Source organism: Lissotriton vulgaris, chromosome 4_1 (assembly GCF_964263255.1).
Source record: "Lissotriton vulgaris chromosome 4_1, aLisVul1.2, whole genome shotgun sequence".
NCBI classification, from domain to species: domain Eukaryota; kingdom Metazoa; phylum Chordata; class Amphibia; order Caudata; family Salamandridae; genus Lissotriton; species Lissotriton vulgaris.
The window spans coordinates 505,494,677-505,517,613 of NC_141691.1; the positions used below are offsets into that span (position 1 = coordinate 505,494,677).

Here is a 22,937-nt window from a genome sequence, read left to right on the forward strand (position 1 = left end):
ATTATTATACACATTATGCAACTGTTGGATGTTGACATTTTTCTTTTCCCTCCTCATTTCCTCTGTGTTACTTTTCATTATTAAAAAACTAATAAAGTTTCTTAAACAAAAAAAGTGGCAAGAAACAGAAAACACCATTTAGGACTAACACCGAAATTGAGCACATATTTTATACTTTCATAATTGAGTATTCTCTGCTTCACAGAAATTGATAAAACAAAATCTACCAATTCTAAAGTTGTAATTAGCTATTCACATATCTTATTAATCAACTTCTTCATAGTGTCTTAGTGATGCAGTATAGATGGTATGTGCAGGCATTCTAGAAAAGAAATAGTGACAGTTAAATTGAAAGCATCGTTTTGCAAGTGTGGAATTAAAGGGTAGGACCATACAGGGCATTCATTCTTCTTCAAGCTAGTAGAACTGAACAGTCGTAATTCAAGGTGAGAGAGATTATCTCAGAAATGGAGACTCACACATAATCATGAAAAAGCATCACTGTACCTGGCAGTGGCGTGTAGCTATGGAGAGCAGGGCCTTACATCCCAGACACCCCCCATGCCCTACCACAAGCTCATATGTGAAGCTGCAGATTTAGAGCCCAGAGGAGAGAATCCTCAGTAAATGAATGTAGACCACACTGAAAAATAGGAAAGAGGAAGCAAATGGAGACCCTAGGAGGAATAGGGTAGTATGTTTGGAATAAGGAGATCTTAGAGCTCATTCTTAGCATTGATGATCCAACCCGAAGGGTAACAAAGAGTCAATGCTACTTATCTTTCACAGTGAAATGGCCTGGAGTATGAAAATCACGAGTGAACATTGGTGTAAGACCTCCAATGTACAATGTAATTTCCTATTCCATAGGGGATTACTTTTAATCCAAAGGGATCAGTAATTCTCGGTGAGAAATGATGTATGTCTTTAAAATTAGGGTTGCAGTCATAATGAAGGCTTAATGTATACACATAAGGCTAATAAAATGCATCTTGGATAATATGTTCTTTCAAATAGTTCTGGACCCATTTTGTTAATTGTTACATTATTTATAATCTCTCTAAGAAAAATATTTTATGAAAGGTCAGAGAAGACAATGCTACAAAGAACAGGAATGGACAAGAATTATCTCAGATATTAATCCAAAGTGTGTAATGTAAGAAAATTCCTCTTTTTGGCTTAGCCACCCCAATGTTTTTGTGTGATACTATCGTTTTTTATTATCTCTGCGCACTGGGGCACTGCTAACGAGGTCCCCGTTCATGTGTTCTAACCCCCCTCCATTATGTCAAACATGTCTATAGTCCTGATTGGCATAGTTAACCTACTTCTAAGACCCTAGTATATGGTATAAAACTGTACACAGGACATGTAAATTAAATGTCACTAGTGAACTGTAGCACATATTTTGCCACCACTAAAGTGACAATATAAAGCATGTCTCCAGGCCTGCCCCTGCAGACTGTCTGTGCAGTTTTAAAACTGCTAATTCAACCTGCCAAAATATCCCTTTTACAAGAGGTAAACCTTCCTTTTTAATTTTTATATGTCACCCCTAAAATAGGTCCAAAATTCCAATAGGCTAAGGTGCATGGTATTTATAAAGTAGGACATGTATTTTTTATGTTTTATTTGTGCTGGCGGGGAAAAGCCTCCGAAGCAGTTTTTCACTATAGGAAGACGTGCTCTCCCGTAGGAAAGCATTGTGATACATTATAACCCTTTATAAAGCTTACCTTTGATTTGGGAGCAGCTAGAAAAATGACTCAATGACTCATTTCATTAATCATTTAAAATCCAAATTAATGATCACGTTGGGTTTTATATTACGATTTTCAAAATGTCACTTTTAAAAAGTTGTGAGGTTCCTGCTTCGGTCAAACATCCTTTTTTGCCAGTGTTCACTGTTATCCAGGCGCTGTATGGTTGTTTGATTAGGTCTGAAGTGGCTCCTAGAGTTGAGACAAAAGGAGAGGATGTGGATCTGGGCTATGCTCAGGAACTTAATTAACTTTAAAGAATGCCTGTCCTTTCACTGTCAAATGAAGCTCACTTCTCGTATTTGCCCCCCTCTAGTGTTGTGCTAGCCAGCCAGGCACCATCACCAATGGGAAGGAAGCTGCACCTAGAATTGGGTGTGGGTAACCACCAAGAAGGGTTTGCTCATTTGCCTTCATGAATGTGACGGGTTGCACTCCGTTTCCTCAACAACAATTTTATCTTTATTTCTTCACAATTGCAATGGCGTGTGCTTTTCACTGGGACGTGCCCAACCCTAACTGCACTTTCGAGTTGCACGACATCTCCTTGGGGCGACCTTTCACCTTCCAAATCCAGTGGCACAGCTTAGTTTAAAGTGCATTTGCAATATTTTTTTCACTCTTCCCATTTTTATCCAATTTTCTCCATTAAACTTCAACTAACAATTCACTTCGAGGTTTGTTCATAACTTCATGCAAGAAAAGCAATTTCCTGGGCTGTTTAGAAATGCCACTCAGCTAATAAGTTAGAAAAATCCCTAAATTGAAATGAAAACAATAATTGATCTTTGAATTTTAATTGCCACCAAGTCGTTGATTGGGTTATTTGTGAGATTTCTAAATTATTTTTAATTACAATGTTTGTAACTTTTAAAAATCCAAGGAAACATAGTGTTGGGTCTGGATACCTTGGTAACTCTCAACGCAGTGCAGATGAATGACTAATGCAAAAACAGAATGTTGAAGCAAGGCTACAATGCAAGAAGGTAGATTTCGAGCTGACTCCTACACTCACATGAAGGATGCAGGTGTGCAGAAGTTTGATCTCACACTTAATGAGAACCAGCAGAAGTTCCAGAACACACATAAGGAATCACAAAATCCTGGGTTGGCTTTTTAGGTATTTCTCCAAAGGCACTAGAGGGATGGGTGAATAGCAGTATAGTCACAACTTATGATGGGCTATTAAGTATGGGTGCAAAATCCGTTCCGCTCATGGAATTTACAAATTTTTGGCAATTTTGCGATCCGCAAATCTTGCGAAATTGCCCAAAAATTCACAAATTCGCTCGCGGGCGGATGTTTTGCACATGCCCGAGTTGAAGCTTAAATAATCAGCCCAAACAACTAGTGAGCATGGTCCAGGCTAGGCAGGTGTGCTTCCTCCCTATTTCTACCGCCTACTACAATTAGATGTAATCCTTGATGGAGGTCTTTGCATCCATGAGTTTCTCGAGCGCAATCCCCGCGTACTTCCTATGACCAGGAGGCTGCTTTCTTCTCACCTGCTGCTCTGATCGGTCTCTGACCCTTTATAGACAAGAGGCATGTGAACTCGCATAGAAGCCCCGCCTGTTTGGCCTCGCCACACACACACTAGGGTATGCAACGTCTTCCTGCCCTTTCCTCACTATCATGGACAGCTCACTCGAGGGACCTCGGCACCTTTCGGAGCGGTGGCAAAGTTACAGACACACGTGGTCACTGGAGGCAAATCTTCTGGCCCTTTACGCAGTTGTAGTGTAGCAAAAACACTATACATTTACCAAACTCATTCATTCTGTCATGATGCTCCTGTCACAAAAATTAAACCTGAACAGGTAGCACTTACTGATATAGCGGGTTCCCGAGTTGCAGCTCACATTCAGTTGTGCATTATAATCAGCCCAAACAACTAGTGAGCACGGTCCAGGTGTGCTTCCTCTCCATATCTACTGCCTACAATTAGATGTAATCCTTGATGGAGTTCTTTGTATCCACAAGTTTCTCGAGTGCAATCACGGTGTACTTCCTGTGACCAGGAGGCTGCTTTCTTCTCATCTGCTGCTCTTATCGGGTTCTGACCCTTACAAGAGATATGTGAACTCGCATAGAAGCCCCGCCCATTTGGCCTCGCACAACACACACTAGGGTATGCACCATCTTCCCACCCTTTCTCCCACCGTGATGGACAGCTCACTCGAGGGACCTCGGCGCCTATCGGCGCGGTGGCAAAGGTACAGAGTCCTTGATGGAGGTCTTAGCATCCACGAGTTTCTCGAGTGCACTCACAGTGTACTTCCTGTGGCCATGAGTCTGCTTTCTTCTCATCTGCTGCTCTGATCGGTCTCTGACTCTTACAAGAGGCATGTGAACTCGCATCGAAGCCCCGCCCATTTGGCCCCGTACCACACACACTAGGGTATGCAACATCTTCCCGCCCTTTCCCCCACTGTGATGGACAGCTCAATCGAGGGACCTCGGCGCCTATCGGCGTGGTGGCATAGGTACAGAGTCCTTGATGGAGGTCTTTGCATCCACGAGTTTCTCGAGCGCAATCACAGTGTACTTCCTGTGACCAGGAGGCTGCTTTCTTCTCTTCTGCTGCTCTGATCGGTCTCTGACCCTTACAAGAGGCATGTGAACTTGCATAGAAGCCCCGCCCGTTTGGCCCCGCACCACACACTCTAGGGTATGCAACATCTTCCCGCCCTTTCCCCCATTGTGATGGACAGCTCACTCGAAGGACCTCAGTGCCTATCAGAGCGGTGACAAAGGTACAGAGTCCTTGATGGAGGTCTTTGCATCCACGAGTTTCTCGAGCGCAATCCCAGTGTTCTTCTTGTGACCAGGAGGCTGCTTTCTCCTCATCTGCTGCTCTAATCTGCCTCTGACCTGAGGTTCCGTGACAATTGTAAGTGGTGTTTTTGACTCGCACGAATCTGGTCGAGTCTGGTATCTATGAACCGCAAATGACGAGTTTAGTAAGTGTGCGCAGTTTCGCTGTGCTAACTTAAACCGTTCGTTTGTTATGTGGGTTTTTCATCTGTACCCACGGGTTCCATCTTAGATACGGCATCCATTTTGTCTCTTGCCCTCAAGTATCCAGCGAACGGACGCTGTCCGCTTCGCGACCCTGGGACTCCCAAGATATTTGCGGAAGACACATGTTCTTTGTAAATGTCTTTATGACGAGGGGGATGCTACTGTAAGGCAGATGGCGCCGCTCGAGGCTCATCTTGCCGCACGGGCTTATTGTCTCAGCCGTGCATCTCATTAGACACGTCCCTTTGATGCCTGTATCTCGTGTTTCCCGATACCTCCCCTTTTACACCCTTTCCGATCTCCCCACTGTCTCCGTCTTCCTCTACACCTGTCTTCGTTCCTATTTCGATCTGTTTTACTGCCGATTGGAATTTGCTAATGGTGGGAAGATGGGTTTTTACAGTTGGGAACCGCCAAATGTTTCCGCACTTATGTTCCGGACCTTGTGTGTTTCAAAGTGACCAAAGCGACCCCTCTGGGGGATAATTGTGGGAACCGGGTTGTAAACTTTTGTGCTCAATGGGTAAAAACTGTATAAAAGGAGCGATCCACAGAACCAATTTGAAGCAGTCTCCCCAAGTTGCACGCTGTGTACTTGTCGTGATCTCTGTGTTCCCTGCAGCAAATAAACCTTGAATCTTTGACATCAGAGGAAGTGTCCCGTGTCTCTGTGACTTGTACGCCGGAGCAGGTTACCCACGAAGGTTTCTGGTGTTGTGCCCTGGCACCGCTGGGTCCAAAAGAACCCAGTCCTTCAGTTGGCGCCCAACGTGGGGCTGCATCAGTGGTACCGGTCCAAGCCCGACGATCGTGAGGAACTTCGTGTGAAATCTCCGAGGGAAGGTGCACTCCGCTTCATCGATCCTGTTGTCGAAATAAGTGGCCCGAAGACTTTTCCCGCGAAGATTCCCGCCTCCTGACGGCTGCGACGGACTGCTGCCCTGACTGTAGACCTGTTTTGGCGCCTGGCGTAGACCTTGGTATAGCGAGACAACTGACGGGCCTTCCTGGTGACGCCATCGATCTTTGAGTTAAGTATTTGTGGGTCGCTCCCAGAGTTCTTGGTTGTTGACACTTTAGCGAGTGTCTTTGTTGTTCACGCTGTGTGAGTGTTTTTGTCGGTGACACTTTGCTAGCGTACTTTGTTGTTGTATTATTTGACGACTGCAGCCGCCAAAAACCGAGGGTTTTGTTCTTTGCTGGGACTTGGTAAATCCCGTAACCCTTGAAGTTTGTGAAACTCGGCTAGTGTGCAAGATGCCTGGTCGCAGTACTTTGTTCAGTTGTTTCAGACCTTGTGGTGCGGATTCCCGACTGGAGGATTCGTGTCCGATACCTCCGGTTGGAACTCCTACTTATGACTTATATAGTAAACATGGGCTAGGCCCGATTACCTTTAACGATTATTGGATTAAATATACAAAGAAAGACGGCGACCTTCGTTGGCCACCTCACGGTAGCTTCGAGGCGTCGATCTTAGATAATTTGGAAATGAAGTTGTTCGAACGTAAATCAAGGCCGGCCATGTTTGATGCCTTTCGGTTGTGGCGCAAAAAAGCCCGACAGAAAGAAATCAGACAGAATAAACGTAGTCAGCGAGATAATGTTGCTACCATAGTGAAGAAAGCTGAGCAGTTCCAGCGTGATAAGGAGGATAAGGATAAGGAAGTGTTTGAGAGGCTACAGCGTATGTCCATAGATAAATGTTATCCTGCTTTGCCTACGGAGTCGGATAAGAAGGAAGAGGCAGTTGAGGATCCTTTAATGTCCTATCTTATGAAGTCGCCACCTCCGTACGTACAGGGTACCGCAGCTTCTGTGGTCCCTGCCGTACCTGTTCTTCCACCTATTGTTCCTCCGCCTGTTCCTCAGCCTGCACCCGCTCTTCCGTCTGTTCCTGCACCTTTGTCTGTTTCTATTCCTACTGCTCCTCCGCTTCCACATACTCCTGCTCCCGCTACTGCTCCTGTCTTGTTAACTCCTGTTGTTGCTACTGTTTCTACTCCTTCTCTTGTTAGTCCTGTGTCTTATTCTTCTCCCTCTACTCGTAGTCGCAATTCTCCCCTTGCGGCTAGTTTCTTTCAGTCACTCGGACCTGTTCATGGATCTGCTGGTTCCGATGGTCCTCAGAGACGTAGTCAGCTTCCTGGAAACAGAGAACGCGTTGCGCTGTATAATATGGCGATGGGTTGGATGGTTAATCCTCAGAGAAGTCCACCCCGCGTTGTCCTCGAAACATTTAGTCAATTCAACATACCAACTCAGAGATATGTGTTTGACGAAATGTGCAAGTTCCTGCATGATCAGATAGCGGCCGATGCGCCTGACGAGGTGCTGACCGCCCTGTCTGAGCTTCGGCTTCAGTTCGCAACTGGTCTGATAGTAGATACTAATGTCCGACGTGCTATTGAGCGGTTGCTATCTTTCCGTCCCGCTCCAATACCTAATGCATTGTTCGTTGAGGACATTGAAAAACAATCAGACGAGTCTGGCCAATATCCTATGCGTGAAGTGCCGCCACTGGAAGATCCGGATGGCACCTTGTATGTGGATGGGTCATGCTTTAAGTTGCCGAATGGCGATGTGACTACTGCTTATGCTGTCGTAACGTTGAACACCGTTGTTGAAACTGCAAGGTTGAATCAGAATTCTGCCCAAGCTGCAGAACTGATCGCTCTTACTAGAGCATGTGTGTTAGCGAAAGGGAAACGTGTGAATGTGTACACTGATAGTCAATACGCGTTCGGTGTAGCACATAGTTTTGGACGTTTGTGGCGAGAGCGTGGTTTCTTGACGTCGCACGGTACGAAGATACAGCATGGCCAGCTTGTGAACGACCTTTTGGATGCATTGACTTTGCCTACACAAGTTGCGATTGTTAAGTGTAGTGCGCATCGTAAAGTAACAGATGATGTTGGTCGTGGTAATGCGTTTGCAGACGAGATTGCTAAGGAGACTGCCCGGAACCTTAGCACTCGAATGTATGTGACGAGTTCGGTTAGGTGGCCTACAGAATCGAGTATGTGTGAAGATACTATAGAGAGTGTGAAAGCAATTCAGAATGAGGCCACTGAGACTGAAAAGACGAAGTGGAAAGAAAGTACGGGAAAGTTGGATGCGAATGGTTGTTGGATTGATTTGTCGGATCAGAAAAGATGGTTGTTGCCTGATGCGTATGTGCTGGCCGTTGTGACAATGGCACATGGGTTAGCACATATTAGCGCGAAAGGTATTTGCAAGTTGTTGGCTGCTGTGTGGAAGAATGATGGCATTACGAAATGTGCTGAACGTTTGGTGAAGAATTGTATGGTGTGTATAATGTACAACCCTGGCAAAGGAACCCCAACTCCCCCTGGCAGTTTTGCTCCTCCTTCATGTCCCTTTGAGGTGATTCAATTGGACTTCATCCATATGGAGCGATGCAATAACCTGAAATACGTCTTAGTAGTGGTTTGCGCATTCTCCCGATGGATCGAGGCCTATCCCCTCAAAGACAATACTGCTTTGTCTACTGCGAAAATCCTACTGAAGGAATACTTTCCTCGGTATGGAATGCCTAGAGTCGTGTGGTCAGATAACGGAAGTGAGTTTGTTGGAAGTGTGATGAAGAGTGTGTGTAAGGGCCTTGGAATAAATCAGAAATTCCACAGTGCCAATCATCCTCAGTCAGGTGGATTAGTTGAAGGGTACAATGGCACCCTTAAACTAAAGCTAGCAAAGATTCAGGCTACGACTGGTCTTTCGTGGCCTGACGCTTTACCCCTAGCATTACTGTCAACTAGGGCGACTGTACACTCCCGAGTAGGGCTTAGCCCCTATGAGATAGTGTTCGGCCGTCCTGCGAATGTGTGGGGGGTTCCTAGGCCAGGAATGTTTTCTGATCTTGAGTATCCAATGTTGATTGACTATTTACATGACTTGACTGCTAAACTGAGGTTAATTCACCAACAGGTTTACGACGCATTGCTGACGCAGACGGAGGGTCCAGGCCACCAGCTCCAGCCCGGGGACTGGGTGGTTACACGCAACTTTTCACGAAAGAACAATCTGGACCCTAGATTTACCGGACCTTACCAGGTGCTCCTGGCCACGAGGACTGCCGTTCGTCTTGAGGGGCGGAAAAATTGGGTACATGCTACCCATTGTAAGCGAGTCCCTATTCCTTTGCCGGCAGACCCGTGGGTAAGGAAAGGCATTGCGTCAACAGAAACAGAAACATTGCCAGCGTTTGTGCCTTTCAGCGACGCACAGCCTGTTGGAGAATCCTCGGCGCAGCAGAAAGCGACTGTTGAAACATTGTCAGTAAAAGACTCAAGACCAGAACAATCAACTGATCAGCAGGACGTTGTCTCTTCAACGGATCCTTTGTTCGACGAGCAGACACGTCCCGGGAAACACAGATATTCTCTGCGATCTCGCACTAAGGACAAATAAAATTTTTCCTTGCTTTACTGAAATTAACAACTGCATTATCCTCGTTTCCCGTGATCAGTTTTGAACATTCGTATCACTGTGATTTGTGTACATATATATACATATATTGAGTTCCTTCCTTGTATCTTTTTACTTCCACAGCCTGAGAGACATTGTGCTTGTACATACATATTGTGCATTGAAGGCCGTAGGGCCGCGCGCGTACTTCCTTCTGGACAGTAGGTCTTGACGCTAGGTTAAAGGCCGTCGGTTCCTAGGAACTCCTGGGGATTGACTATTGCTGCACAGAACGAAGTGCGTCAAGAAACGTTGCGGACGGTCATAGGGAATGGCATTCTCGAAGCTGAATGATTTGGAGGGAGCTCAAGTCTATAGATTCAAGCTGCAGCAACTCAGTCGTACCAAATGTTTTATATTCCAACTGTTTGTATTATTTTTGACTGCTTCTGCATTATTGGCGGGTGGGGTGTATTACACGATGTCTTACTTCTTACCTGCTACCCCTACTCCTACTCCTTACCCTAATCTTACCTCCACTGCTTCTCCCCATTCCTTTCATATGTTACCGGAACACGAGCAGGCTAGACGTGTAGAATTTCGCAACAATTCCTTTATTCAGCTCCTCCATCAGCATCAGTTAGTGGTTAACACTACTAATTGTTGGGTGTGTGGGTTGATGCCACACACTACGGATAAGGGAATCCCATATCTGGTGTTACCGTATAGTTCCCAAGGGTCAGCTCGAGCATTTCAAACAATGTTTCGAAGCGCACTGGGTTTCCACCCCATTCGAGAACCACGTTCCCCCTACTCTGGCCCTACCTCGTATCAGAAGCCTTTATCGATAGCAATAGAGGATATGGATAGTGAGATCCATGACCCTTTTCTTATCCCTGAAGAAGAGGTACAAGCCTATAAGGTCCTAAGTAGAGGTGAATATAGTGCGTTCACTAGTGAAAAGCAGCTTAAAAGCTTGCCTCCAATATGGGTCGTACCCCACACTGGTAATTTTTGTCTTATGGGTCGTGGCCGAAGATCGCAAGCCCGACTTGGAGCAAGTGCTTGCACTGAAAATTACATTCTGCCGATGTTCTCGTCCCCTGTGTTTCTGGCCGCCAAGGGTACCTACTTTATCTGTTATGATCGTGCATACACATGGTTGCCCGCAGACTTCATGGGCTCATGTTTTATTGCAAATCTGTTGCCTCCGACGTTCACTGTAGATGCTGATTATCATAAGACTAGAGTTGTGCGAGGCGTAATTAGCGAAGAGGATACTGCCGGTCAAGAGGCAGGAGACTTTTTCAAGGGTTTCCTCCCGTTTTGGGGACCTATGGTTAACAGTAGGAACCTGAGACAGTTGACTCGAGTGGTAGAATCGACAGCTAATATTACTGCCAGTGCCCTTGGTAATATCACCACAGAACTTCAGGCGGAGAGACTTATGACGTTACAAAACCGTATGGTTCTAGATGTCATCTTAGCAGATCGTGGTGGGGTATGTAAGGTGATCCATTCGAGCTGCTGCATTTTCATTCCAGATAATGCTCCTACCGTCTATCAAGCCATCTCGAGGTTGCATAAGATCTCCGAATCCATACACGTGGATGTAGGGGATTGGACGCTACTTGGATGGTTTTGGGGCCTGATGTCGACTTGGGGTTGGAAAATTCTGATGATCATCGGAGTTGTGGTAGTGTTCCTGTTCACGTGTTGCCTTTGTGTGCAGTGTGGTCCTGCCTTATGTGGCCTCTGTGCTACAACGTGTATGAGACAACCATCTGTTACCAAGGGGACTCGATTGGACAGAGCTATGCTACAACAACATCTCGAGGGTCTAATGAATATCGAATATGATTCCGACTAGTGCTTGCCTACATGAGGGCAAAAGGAGCGTCTGAGGTTCCGTGACAATTGTAAGTGGTGTTTTTGACTCGCACGAATCTGGTCGAGTCTGGTATCTATGAACCGCAAATGACGAGTTTAGTAAGTGTGCGCAGTTTCGCTGTGCTAACTTAAACCGTTCGTTTGTTATGTGGGTTTTTCATCTGTACCCACGGGTTCCATCTTAGATACGGCATCCATTTTGTCTCTTGCCCTCAAGTATCCAGCGAACGGACGCTGTCCGCTTCGCGACCCTGGGACTCCCAAGATATTTGCGGAAGACACATGTTCTTTGTAAATGTCTTTATGACGAGGGGGATGCTACTGTAAGGCAGATGGCGCCGCTCGAGGCTCATCTTGCCGCACGGGCTTATTGTCTCAGCCGTGCATCTCATTAGACACGTCCCTTTGATGCCTGTATCTCGTGTTTCCCGATACCTCCCCTTTTACACCCTTTCCGATCTCCCCACTGTCTCCGTCTTCCTCTACACCTGTCTTCGTTCCTATTTCGATCTGTTTTACTGCCGATTGGAATTTGCTAATGGTGGGAAGATGGGTTTTTACAGTTGGGAACCGCCAAATGTTTCCGCACTTATGTTCCGGACCTTGTGTGTTTCAAAGTGACCAAAGCGACCCCTCTGGGGGATAATTGTGGGAACCGGGTTGTAAACTTTTGTGCTCAATGGGTAAAAACTGTATAAAAGGAGCGATCCACAGAACCAATTTGAAGCAGTCTCCCCAAGTTGCACGCTGTGTACTTGTCGTGATCTCTGTGTTCCCTGCAGCAAATAAACCTTGAATCTTTGACATCAGAGGAAGTGTCCCGTGTCTCTGTGACTTGTACGCCGGAGCAGGTTACCCACGAAGGTTTCAGGTGTTGTGCCCTGGCACCGCTGGGTCCAAAAGAACCCAGTCCTTCAGACCCTTTATAAACAAATGGCATGTGAACTTGCATAGAAGCCCCGCCCGTTTGGCCCTGCACCACACACACTAGGGTATGCAACATCTTCCCGCCCTTTCCCCCACTGTGATGGACAGCTCACTCGAGGGACCTCGGCGCCTACTGGCGCGGTGGCAAAGGTACAGACAGATCCTTGATGGAGGTCTTTGCATCCACGAGTTTCTCGAGCGCAATCCCTGTGTACTTCCTGTGACCAGGAGGCTGCTTTCTTTTCACCTGCTGCTCTGATCGGTCGCTGACCATTGATAAACAAGAGGCATGTGAACTCGCATAGAAGCCCCGCCCGTTTGGCCCCGCCACACACACACTAGGGTATGCAACGTCTTTCCACCATTTCCTCACTATCATGGACTGCTCACTCGAGGGACCTCAGCACCTTTCAGCACAGTGGCAAAGTTACAGACACACGTACTCACATATTGGTGCAAATGGCAAAAAAATCAGCGAGTTCGCTGGAAAATCCACGAACTCAAAGGATTCTTTTGCCATTTCGCACAAATTCGCGGACCGCAAATCCGCAGAATTCGCCCATAGTTATGGGCTATGTAATAGGATCATGAAAGAGCATATCTTGAGTAATTTCCAGGCAGAGTTATAGCTTTTAGCAGATTCCAAGTTGTCTAATCTCAGGCAACTTGGTAACGTAGCTGATGTGTTGTTGTGCAGTAGGGTGTCTAAGAAGTCTCGGAGGGTGTGATCCCAAGAAAGTTGGTACAGTCCCTCCTCAGTGGAAAGAGGGTAGCTGCTAATATAGGAATTGGGGTACAAGCTTGCCTGGGGGACACAAGGGCTGAAGTGAAGCCACCACAGTGTCCATGGGTGAGTTGAGTGTTGAACCCCTGGCCACCTTGCCTCCCAATGTGGTGAAGTACAGGCCATGACCAATCGTTAATGGGACCAAGGTAGAAGCTCTGAGGGATACAAGAGCCAGCATGACCACAATGGCTGACCAGCTGGTTTCCTCAGGGTTGTTTATTCCATATATTCTGCATAGGATAGTCAACCCAGACAATGAGGTGTACTTTCATCCCATGGTAATGGTTACCTTTGAGTGGGAAGGGGTTACTTGGCTGAAGAAGGTAGCGGTTAACTCTGCCATTCTAGAGATGTATCTGTTAGGATACAATTTTAAGACCTCTGCTTGGGTTGAGATGGAAAGGAAGACTCGTGTAGATATCCTGTGTCTGTCTGAGTCAGTGTCTGCAGCCAAAAGGGCCCAGACAGCTAGTCAGGGAAAACAGTGGAGCCTGGACTCTGAAACAATGGTCCTGGTTCTCACAACTAAGAAGAAGGGAGAGAGGCATGAGAAACCAGCCTCAAAACCTCCCACGGCCCACAAGGAGTCTGACCACCAGGTGGAGGTCTTTGAGCTTAAAGGGTTAGAAGACCTCTAGTGAGAGACCTGCTAGAGCTCTCTGAATTGTGTGGGGAACGTTTACCCTCCAGGGAGGTAGTATTTCAATCACAGAGAACCTGCTCCACCCTTAAAGGCCTTCAGAACCAGACTGAGTGTAGGAGCAGGGGAATACCAGTGGAATCCATAGAATATGCTAGGAGAAAGGTATCCTATGCAGAAATGCTATGGACCCAAGACCTGAGGCGATCAGAAGATTTGTGCCCCACCCCAGAAGTACAGGACCTCCCTCTTAAATTTGGCCCAATAAATCCCCTTGGCTGGGCATTTTGGTCAGACCAAAATAGGGGAGAGGTTGGTCAACCACTTTTACTATCCCCAGATATCTGAAAAGATGAAGGAATTCTGTTACTTATGCTTCATCTTTCAAGCTAGCGGCAAATCAGTAGGGCAACCCAAGCTCCCATAATTCCACTTCCTGTGGTTGGCGCACCTTTTGAGAGGGTAGAGAATGACACTGTTGGTCTCCTGTACCCTAAACTGCTTCAGGGAGCATGTACATCTTGGTGGTGGTGGACCATACCACTAGGTACCCTGAAGTCATGCTTCTGAGGATTCTGACTACACTCATAGTGGCTAGGGCCCTGCTTCATATCTTCACCAGAGTTGGATTCCCCAAAGAGGTAATCTCATATAAGGGGACACACTTTATTACTGCGTACTTGAGGGCTCTGTGGGATGAGTGTGGGGTGACTTATAAATTCACCACCCCTTATCATCCCAAACCGACGGTTTGGTAGAGAGATTCAACAAGACCTTAACAGGTATAACTATGCAGTTGTTTTAGAAACTCCATAGGAAGTGGGATGTGGCAACTGCATGAGCCAAATTACTTGAGTGTATAAGCAAAATAATTTACACATAGCTCATATCGACATGATAAAATGAAAATGTTAGTGACTTATTCACTGCCCAACCCAAGAAATATTAACACCAACTTGTCACGGTGAACCTCAAAATTTACTAAATTAACCAGAGATCAACCCCTGGGTAGTAATGGCTGAAGCAGTTATACTTAACTTACGACAATGTGTAAAGTATTTATGCAGTGTTACAACAGTGGTCTAGTCAAAAAATCAAACAATAAAATCCCAAACCAATTTAAAAAATAGAGTACATTTCAATTAAATGAATCACACCAAAAAGACAAATATCCAGTAAGGGGAACCATAAATATGAGTTTTTAAATCTGTAAGTGGAAATAACATCTAAAATCTCTAAGCACCAGTAACAGTCCATGGACACAGAAGCTCAGGACCTAGGTACACTTCAATTTTGACCTAAATTGATCATGTGATCAGATACAACAAGCAAACCAGGGTGACCTGGTCAAGGATTTTACCTTCGGACATAGGCCCTTGCAAAAAGTGAGATTTATCAAGCCACACAGTCTTGCATGGCTTGTAATGCAAGGCCGAAAAAATTGCTGCCTTATGTTACTATGCAGCATGGAGGCATTCCATGGGTGGAGCGTGAGTGTTCCCATGCATCCTTTTGTGGATTTTGGCTAATTTGCAGATTTACCATTAGTGGCAGACCTTCGAATGTATCAAAATGTTGTGCTTCCCCAAGGGAGGCGTAATGAGGTGAAATATCTTCATTTCTTCTCATTCTTTCCTCTTTCTATGTGTGCTGTGTTGTACTACGTGAAAGCATTATAAATCTGCCCCCAAGTCTGCAGAATGAGGGAGAAAAGCATCCAGTGGGTCTAGGAAGCTGGCTGTATCACGATGCAAAGTCAGATAGCCATTAGACATGGTTCCAAAAAAGCTCAGAGCTTTTGTCTGCCCGCTGACATCCAACTGTGGCCTTGGAGACGTTTTGCACCCTTGCTATTCAAGATTTTTTTTACTGGGACTAAATCTGTTTTACTCCAGTGGGGCAAGGCAGCAGGCTATTTTTAATGAGGGCTCCAGACGGTCAGATACCTATTTGCAGAGAGCCCACTGAATGTATTGGTATCTGCAGAGGCGCTCCAAACAGGACTATCCTGATTCTTCAGCCCAGCAAAGTCACACCATCGGTGAATCACTTCTTGTGGCTAGTCTTGGTCATTTGATGGTTGGAAGTCATAATTTTACAAGTCCCAAATCTTAGCAGGGGTTAGCCCATTTTGTCCTTATGTCTTCACCTAAGGCTGCTAGACTGACATCAAAGGAGGTTTTTAGCCATTTAGAGCTAGATCCAACACAACACTTGACCAGGCTCCAGTACAGGTATATGTGTACATGTATATGTATGGTATTTCTATAGTGCAAACCTAGCCAAAAATAGAGCAGAACACTATACATGACCAAAGCCAAGCATAAAGTCACCATGCAATAAAAAAGGATGATTAGTTGTGGGCAGTTAGTGCATTATGATGTAGTGTTTTTCAGCTATTGAGACTGAGCTACTGGGAATCAAGGAAAAAGTAGTTCATCAACTTTGTGTGTCTCTGTAACAATGCAGAAGGTTAGATGACTGACCCTCACAGTCTATCTATATGTCCTCGGTACAAGAGAGAGAAAATATAGTCCATCAGATATCCTATCAGGATACAGCAAGCAGGGGCCTTTCCTGATTTGATCTCCTGCAGCTCCAGAATGTGGTCTGAGGAGGGTTCTTTGAGGTTCTACGTGTATGAGTTGCACTAGCCAGTGGGTGGGAGAGATTCCTGGTTCATTCCTAACTAATAGAGCAAATATTCTAAGTGGTAACCCTATCCACTTTTCCAGCAGTTCATGTTTGCCCGTCTATATACAATCCGACAGTGTATCTTACTCATAAAATCAAAAATCCCTTGTACAGAGCTTTGTGTCTACCCTGAGTTGTAGCAACGGAAACTAGCAATCCGCTCCCACTGTGTCTGCTCCAAACTGATTTTGGGGGCAACCTCTCCTCTGGGTCTGGAGCCAGACTGGCTAGGGTGGGCCTGGGGAAAATAGGAATTGCCTTTCTGCAGGTCCCCCATTAGCCCTTTACTAGTTAATGAAGTATGTGGGCCCTCCCCAACTGTCCTTTCTGCAAGGGGAAGAAAATCACTATCCGACACCCAGATTTTTATCTATGCTGTATTTTAACACCTTATGATCAGGGAGGCACTGTCAGACCATGAGCTTTATTACAAGTTTGGCGGCCCATGAGACCACCGAACCCGTGGTGACAGTCCAACCACTGCCACAATGCAGTCATGCCTGCCGTATTATGAGTGTACAAAAGGGGTTGGCGATGGACGGAGCTACTGAATCAATCAGACACTCACACCCAGTCAAGAGATCAGATGCTCGGTCCATCACCACCCCCTTTTGTACCATATTATGAGTGTGGCGGTCGGTTCGCCTCAGGACCACTGCAACCGATAGAGATAAAGGATCCTGCGGCAGTTAATTGGATTTTTAATAAATATAAACAATATATTTTGAGTAAGAATTCTAGCAGTGTACTGTCAAAAGTTACAGATTAAAGTGTACAACATGTTCTGTGACATTTTCCAGAATACAGCTACAGTACATCCAGTGAGTGGTTAGTCACTGGAAGAACATAACAAATTTAATTTTGCAGATGTTCAACTTTTAATAGGAGGTGACATTTTCAGAACTGTGACATAAAATCTGACATTACCATTACTAGTGCCACGCAGGGCAAATGTTACACAATATCCGTTAGCCATAGAAGTTTTGCCAAAACTCCACACGAAAGAAGTTAGTTATGCAATTCTAAATTTTTTAGAGATTTAGAGAAAGCCATGGGTATTAGGAAAAGGTATGAATTATTATATTGATACAATTTTTCCTTGTATTTCATAATATATAGGAAATAAATATGTTTTATAGCCTGTAATTTATTAGCTGGTAAATACGTTTTTATTTAACTTATAACATTTGTATACATAATCGTTGTATGCTATTATGACTTACTGCTGAATAAAGATGCTTTGAATGACTGACTTTACCATTAAAAAGGGACTTAAATTACAAATCTTTAGATACCAAGCTTGACATTTCTAATTGCCCCCAATTGCATTTTGTCACTAATTAAATGTAATAAGGTAACACAATTATCCTATGGTAGAGGTAGGCTTTGCAGTAGTGACACATGAATTTAAGAGTTCTTTTAGCAACAGGACATGTACAAGTTTAAAGTACATGTCAAACTTTTTTAATACACTGCAACCTGCCTTATGGGCTGGTTAGGGCCTACCTTACGGTGACCTAAACTTATTAAAAAGAAAGGTTTAGGTCTAGCAAACGGTAATGTTGCCAGGTTGAAATGGAAGTTTAAAACTGCACACTCAGGCTGAAATGGCATTTTTGAAAAGGTACTTAAGTAGGTGTCACAGTTAGTGCTTCAGGCCCATTCACAGTGCTTAATTTACAGGCCCTAGATAAAGGTAGTACCACTCTACAAGAGTCCTAATGCCAATAAAAATGCATTCAGCAGATTGGAAGAAGTAAAGCAAGGAGTTTAGAGAAAAACCACTCTGAGGCTGTGAGTTCTAACATGCCCCCCATCAGCTGAAAGTGGGGAGAACTACCCAACCTTCTGGGAGTTCTCATCATTTAGGCAGAAGACCCTGGAGAGACCATCAACATTGGCCTAGTCTGTACAGAATGGCATGCAACTATAAATTATGTTACCTGTAGGAAAATGGACCACCTCAACAGCTTGTGATTTTCACCCCTCATTTGCATGGGTCATCTGAATGGCCTGCTGCCTGTCTGAACCCAGAAGTGAGTCAGATTCAGGTATGGTCACAGTTACGATAGTGCCCACACCACAAATAACCTTTTTGGACATCAGCTCAGCTAAGGGAGCTACAATTGTTTCATACCCCTTAACAAACCTGCTTTAGTATCTTATGAGGACCAGGAAGGCCCTAACTTCAGTATGGATTTTGGGGGGTTGCCAGGCCAGGATGGTCTCAGTCTTGGCCTGGAGGGGCTGCACCTTGCCCCTGCCCTCTCTGTTCCGTACCCTATCTGGCACTTGCTGGCCTTGATAGTTAAGGGTGTTCCTCCAACTGGAAGTGAAGATAGCACTGTCATCTAGGTAGGTGGCAGAGAATGCCTCTTTATCAGCCAGGCCCCTGTTCACTATATTCTGGAAGGTGGCAGGGGCATTCTTTAAACCACAGCGCATCATCCAAAACTGGAAGTGGCCCTTTGGGATTGAGAAAGCTGACCTCTGTTTTGCCCTTTCAGTCAGACCAATTTGCCATTATCCTGATGTGAGATTGAAAGTACTTTGTAACTTGGTAGTGCCCAGCCTGCCTATGAGTTTATCTGCTCCGGGGGGGTGGGGTGAACATCAGTCTTAGTCACGAAATGGAGTCCTCGCTAGTTCACACAGATCCCAAGTTCTGGGTGGCATCCAGTAGGACATCCTTGGACGCCAGCACAACTGGGCTGGACCATGGACTGTTGGAGGGCTAAATCCCCCTGATGCCAGCATCTTGGAGACCCTCTCCTTGATGTTAGCTCTCACACTGGTTGACAACCTGCAAATGTGGCTTTAACAGGCATGCTGTCTCCAGTATCTATGTTGTGGGTACACAATTGTGTAAGCCCAGAGTGAGTAAGAACAGAGAAACAAACTGCCCCAGTGAGAGATGATAGTCGCAATGCTTCTCAGAAGGTAACAGTAGGGAAGGGGTTAACACCCTCCACTGATCCATCGTGACCCATCATTCTCCTTGAAAGACAGGAGGTATTCCTTCTCTGAACCACTGCCGAGCGACACATTTCCAAACACAGGGCTTCGCATTGTGAGCCTTAGTGGACGGTACACTTGAAGATGTAGGGCCTCACATCACAAGCCCTGTCAATTACTTAATTGGAACCGATGCTGCGCGATGCATCTCCTACGCAGGACCGCACATTACATCCACATCTTCTTCAGATCTGCCGCTGCATGACACATCCTCGACTCTGGATCTCACAATGCTCTGAAACCATAATTTAAGGTACTTTGTTCAGTGGGCCAAAATTGATCACTGTGTCCGGCCCACACTCCATTGCTGTCAGTGGAACCAGATGACCAAGTTTGACACTTTTTGCTTCTGGACACTATTTTCTCTTAAATATTTAAAATAGCATATCAGTGGTATTACTGATGGGATGCTTGTCATTTTGGTCTCAAATAGGTTATTAAAGTGTGCTATATTTCTTTGAATTAGAGTGAGATTTCTCTTTTTTTGGGTTATCACTTTAATACTGTTTGAAGTGCTGCATAAATATTTTCCATATTGCCTGATTGCTTTTGTGCCAAACCAACAGAGGATTAAGCATGGGTATATTTGGGATTTGCTTGTGACTTCCACCTGACCGGAATTGAGGTTGCTGCTTAAGTAGGGTTGCACCCCCATCAAAGCATAACCTAATTTCTTACACTTATTTTGTAATATTGTAAAATGCAACAACACAATGTGATGCACAACCTGATAGTATGTAAATGCAATTATCAAATGCTAGAATGAAATGATTTTGTATTCAAGGATGATAATTGAATGGGGTGTTATAAGTAAGTCAGGCTCAAACTTGTATTGATGTTTCAACCCTTCTGACTGAAATGGAAACAATTTCCTAAATAGAAAATGTTGACCTTCAATCCGAATTGACATATTTGGGTGTTTACATAATTTGGAGAAGATTTATGCCTGTCTGCTAATTGCTTACCATGACTAGACAACTTGGAATAAAGGCCTTTGTTAAAGGAGATTGGTAGGGAACAAATGCACAGACCGTCCTATTGAGTTTAACAAGAAGAGTGGGCCTATTTGCAGACTGCATTTTGCTGTACATCGAGCAATGCTACAATAATACTATGAATGTTGTACAAAATACTTCTCCTTAACCCCTTCGATGCTGATGACGAGCTCAGCTCGTCATCATCCACGGGTGTCGTGTGCTGATGACGAGCTGAGCTCGTCATGGTGCCACTAAAATGGCATTTTCCAGCACAGGAGGGGGAAAACGCCTAGCATCCAAGTGGTTAACTTATGTGCTGAGCTAACTGCAGAGATTGTGGCACATGTATGCCTGCATTTTAAAAGCAAAGGTGCGAGGCACAGGAGCGAGTGGCTGGAAAATGGGGAATGCTTACTACTAACTGGGAGGGGTTTTAGGAGGAATAGGCAGGGGTTAAGGAAGGGCTAAAGGGTGGTTTAGGGAGGGGCATGCACCCACCCACAAAAGATTAAACCTTTTGCTACTCCAAAATACCACTTCTAAAGTTACCATAGTTAAAATGGACACCAACATTAGTGAATGTACTCTAGGTCAGACCTGGAGTGACCAACATCTCACATGGCCATCCACTGAGGCTATACCAATTTCCCATAGAGGGATCTATTAACACCCAATAGCAAACAATGTTAAAAAAAAGTTACTGTAGTTCAACTTCATAAAAATATACAAATGTAATGAAATAATACAAATGTATACCTATTTGGAAAAGATTTAAGGGCAGATGGATCGAAGGGTTTCACGCATTCTGTGTCAATGGGAAAATGTGTTCATACATATGGCCCTTAATATTTTATTTTGTTTCTGGACACTATTTTCTCTTAAATATTTAAAATAGCATATCAGTGGTATTACTGATGGGATGCTTGTCATTTTGGTCTCAAATAGGTTATTAAACTGTGCTATATTTCTTTGAATTAGAGTGAGATTTCTCTTTTTTTGGGTTATCACTTTAATACTGTTTGAAGTGCTGCATAAATATTTTCCATATTGCCTGATTGCTTTTGTGCCAAACCAACAGAGGATTAAGCATGGGTATATTTGGGATTTGCTTGTGACTTCCACCTGACCGGAATTGAGGTTGCTGCTTAAGTAGGGTTGCACCCCCATCAAAGCATAACCTAATTTCTTACACTTATTTTGTAATATTGTAAAATGCAACAACACAATGTGATGCACAACCTGATAGTATGTAAATGCAATTATCAAATGCTAGAATGAAATGATTTTGTATTCAAGGATGATAATTGAATGGGGTGTTATAAGTAAGTCAGGCTCAAACTTGTATTGATGTTTAAACCCTTCTGACTGAAATGGAAACAATTTCCTAAATAGAAAATGTTGACCTTCAATCCGAATTGACATATTTGGGTGTTTACATAATTTGGAGAAGATTTATGCCTGTCTGCTAATTGCTTACCATGACTAGACAACTTGGAATAAAGGCCTTTGTTAAAGGAGATTGGTAGGGAACAAATGCACAGACCGTCCTATTGAGTTTAACAAGAAGAGTGGACCTATTTGCAGACTGCATTTTGCTGTACATCGAGCAATGCTACAATAATACTATGAATGTTGTACAAAATACTTCTCCTTAACCCCTTCGATGCTGATGACGAGCTCAGCTCGTCATCATCCACGGGTGTCGTGTGCTGATGACGAGCTGAGCTCGTCATGGTGCCACTAAAATGGCATTTTCCAGCACAGGAGGGGGAAAACGCCTAGCATCCAAGTGGTTAACTTATGTGCTGAGCTAACTGCAGAGATTGTGGCACATGTATGCCTGCATTTTAAAAGCAAAGGTGCGAGGCACAGGAGCGAGTGGCTGGAAAATGGGGAATGCTTACTACTAACTGGGAGGGGTTTTAGGAGGAATAGGCAGGGGTTAAGGAAGGGCTAAAGGGTGGTTTAGGGAGGGGCATGCACCCACCCACAAAAGATTAAACCTTTTGCTACTCCAAAATACCACTTCTAAAGTTACCATAGTTAAAATGGACACCAACATTAGTGAATGTACTCTAGGTCAGACCTGGAGTGACCAACATCTCACATGGCCATCCACTGAGGCTATACCAATTTCCCATAGAGGGATCTATTAACACCCAATAGCAAACAATGTTAAAAAAAAGTTACTGTAGTTCAACTTCATAAAAATATACAAATGTAATGAAATAATACAAATGTATACCTATTTGGAAAAGATTTAAGGGCAGATGGATCGAAGGGTTTCACGCATTCTGTGTCAATGGGAAAATGTGTTCATACATATGGCCCTTAATATTTTATTTTAAGGTATTTTAACAACATTTGTTTTAAAGTAAAGATAAACGTAATTATATTTTTAAATAACTACATGATTTACATTAACTCTATGCATAACATTTAATGATTTTTAAAGCCTAATAAATAAATATGCACATTTTATTTTACATGTTACATGATATTAATGTTGAGTGTGAAGACCTTCAGGGATTATTACCTACTTAAGAAAACCATTGAAAGAAATATGTAGCAATGTTGACTTCTTATCTTTTTGTAGCCTTATTTTGGAACAAGCATATACTTGTGTCTTTGTATCTTGACAGATGCTTACACAAAGGCAGAGGTCATCTATACTTGGACCAATGGATCAGATAAATCAGTGGCTGTGGCACCGGATGGATCCAGATTAAACCAATATGACCTTCTGGGCCTTGTAGTTGGAACAGAAACAATTCGATCCAGTACAGGTATGA

The 22,937-nt window shown here is 44.3% G+C and overlaps 1 protein-coding gene across 1 annotated transcript in view; it reads left to right on the plus strand.

Annotated features, from left to right (window-relative positions):
* GABRA3 (gamma-aminobutyric acid type A receptor subunit alpha3) overlaps window positions 1-22,937 on the plus strand; it is a 1,805,986-nt gene that overhangs the window by 1,356,723 nt on the left and 426,326 nt on the right. The window contains exon 8 of the mRNA XM_086964657.1: window positions 22,788-22,931. Within this exon, the coding sequence (XP_086820783.1) occupies window positions 22,788-22,931 (144 nt within the window). The remainder of the gene's footprint in view (window positions 1-22,787; window positions 22,932-22,937) is intronic.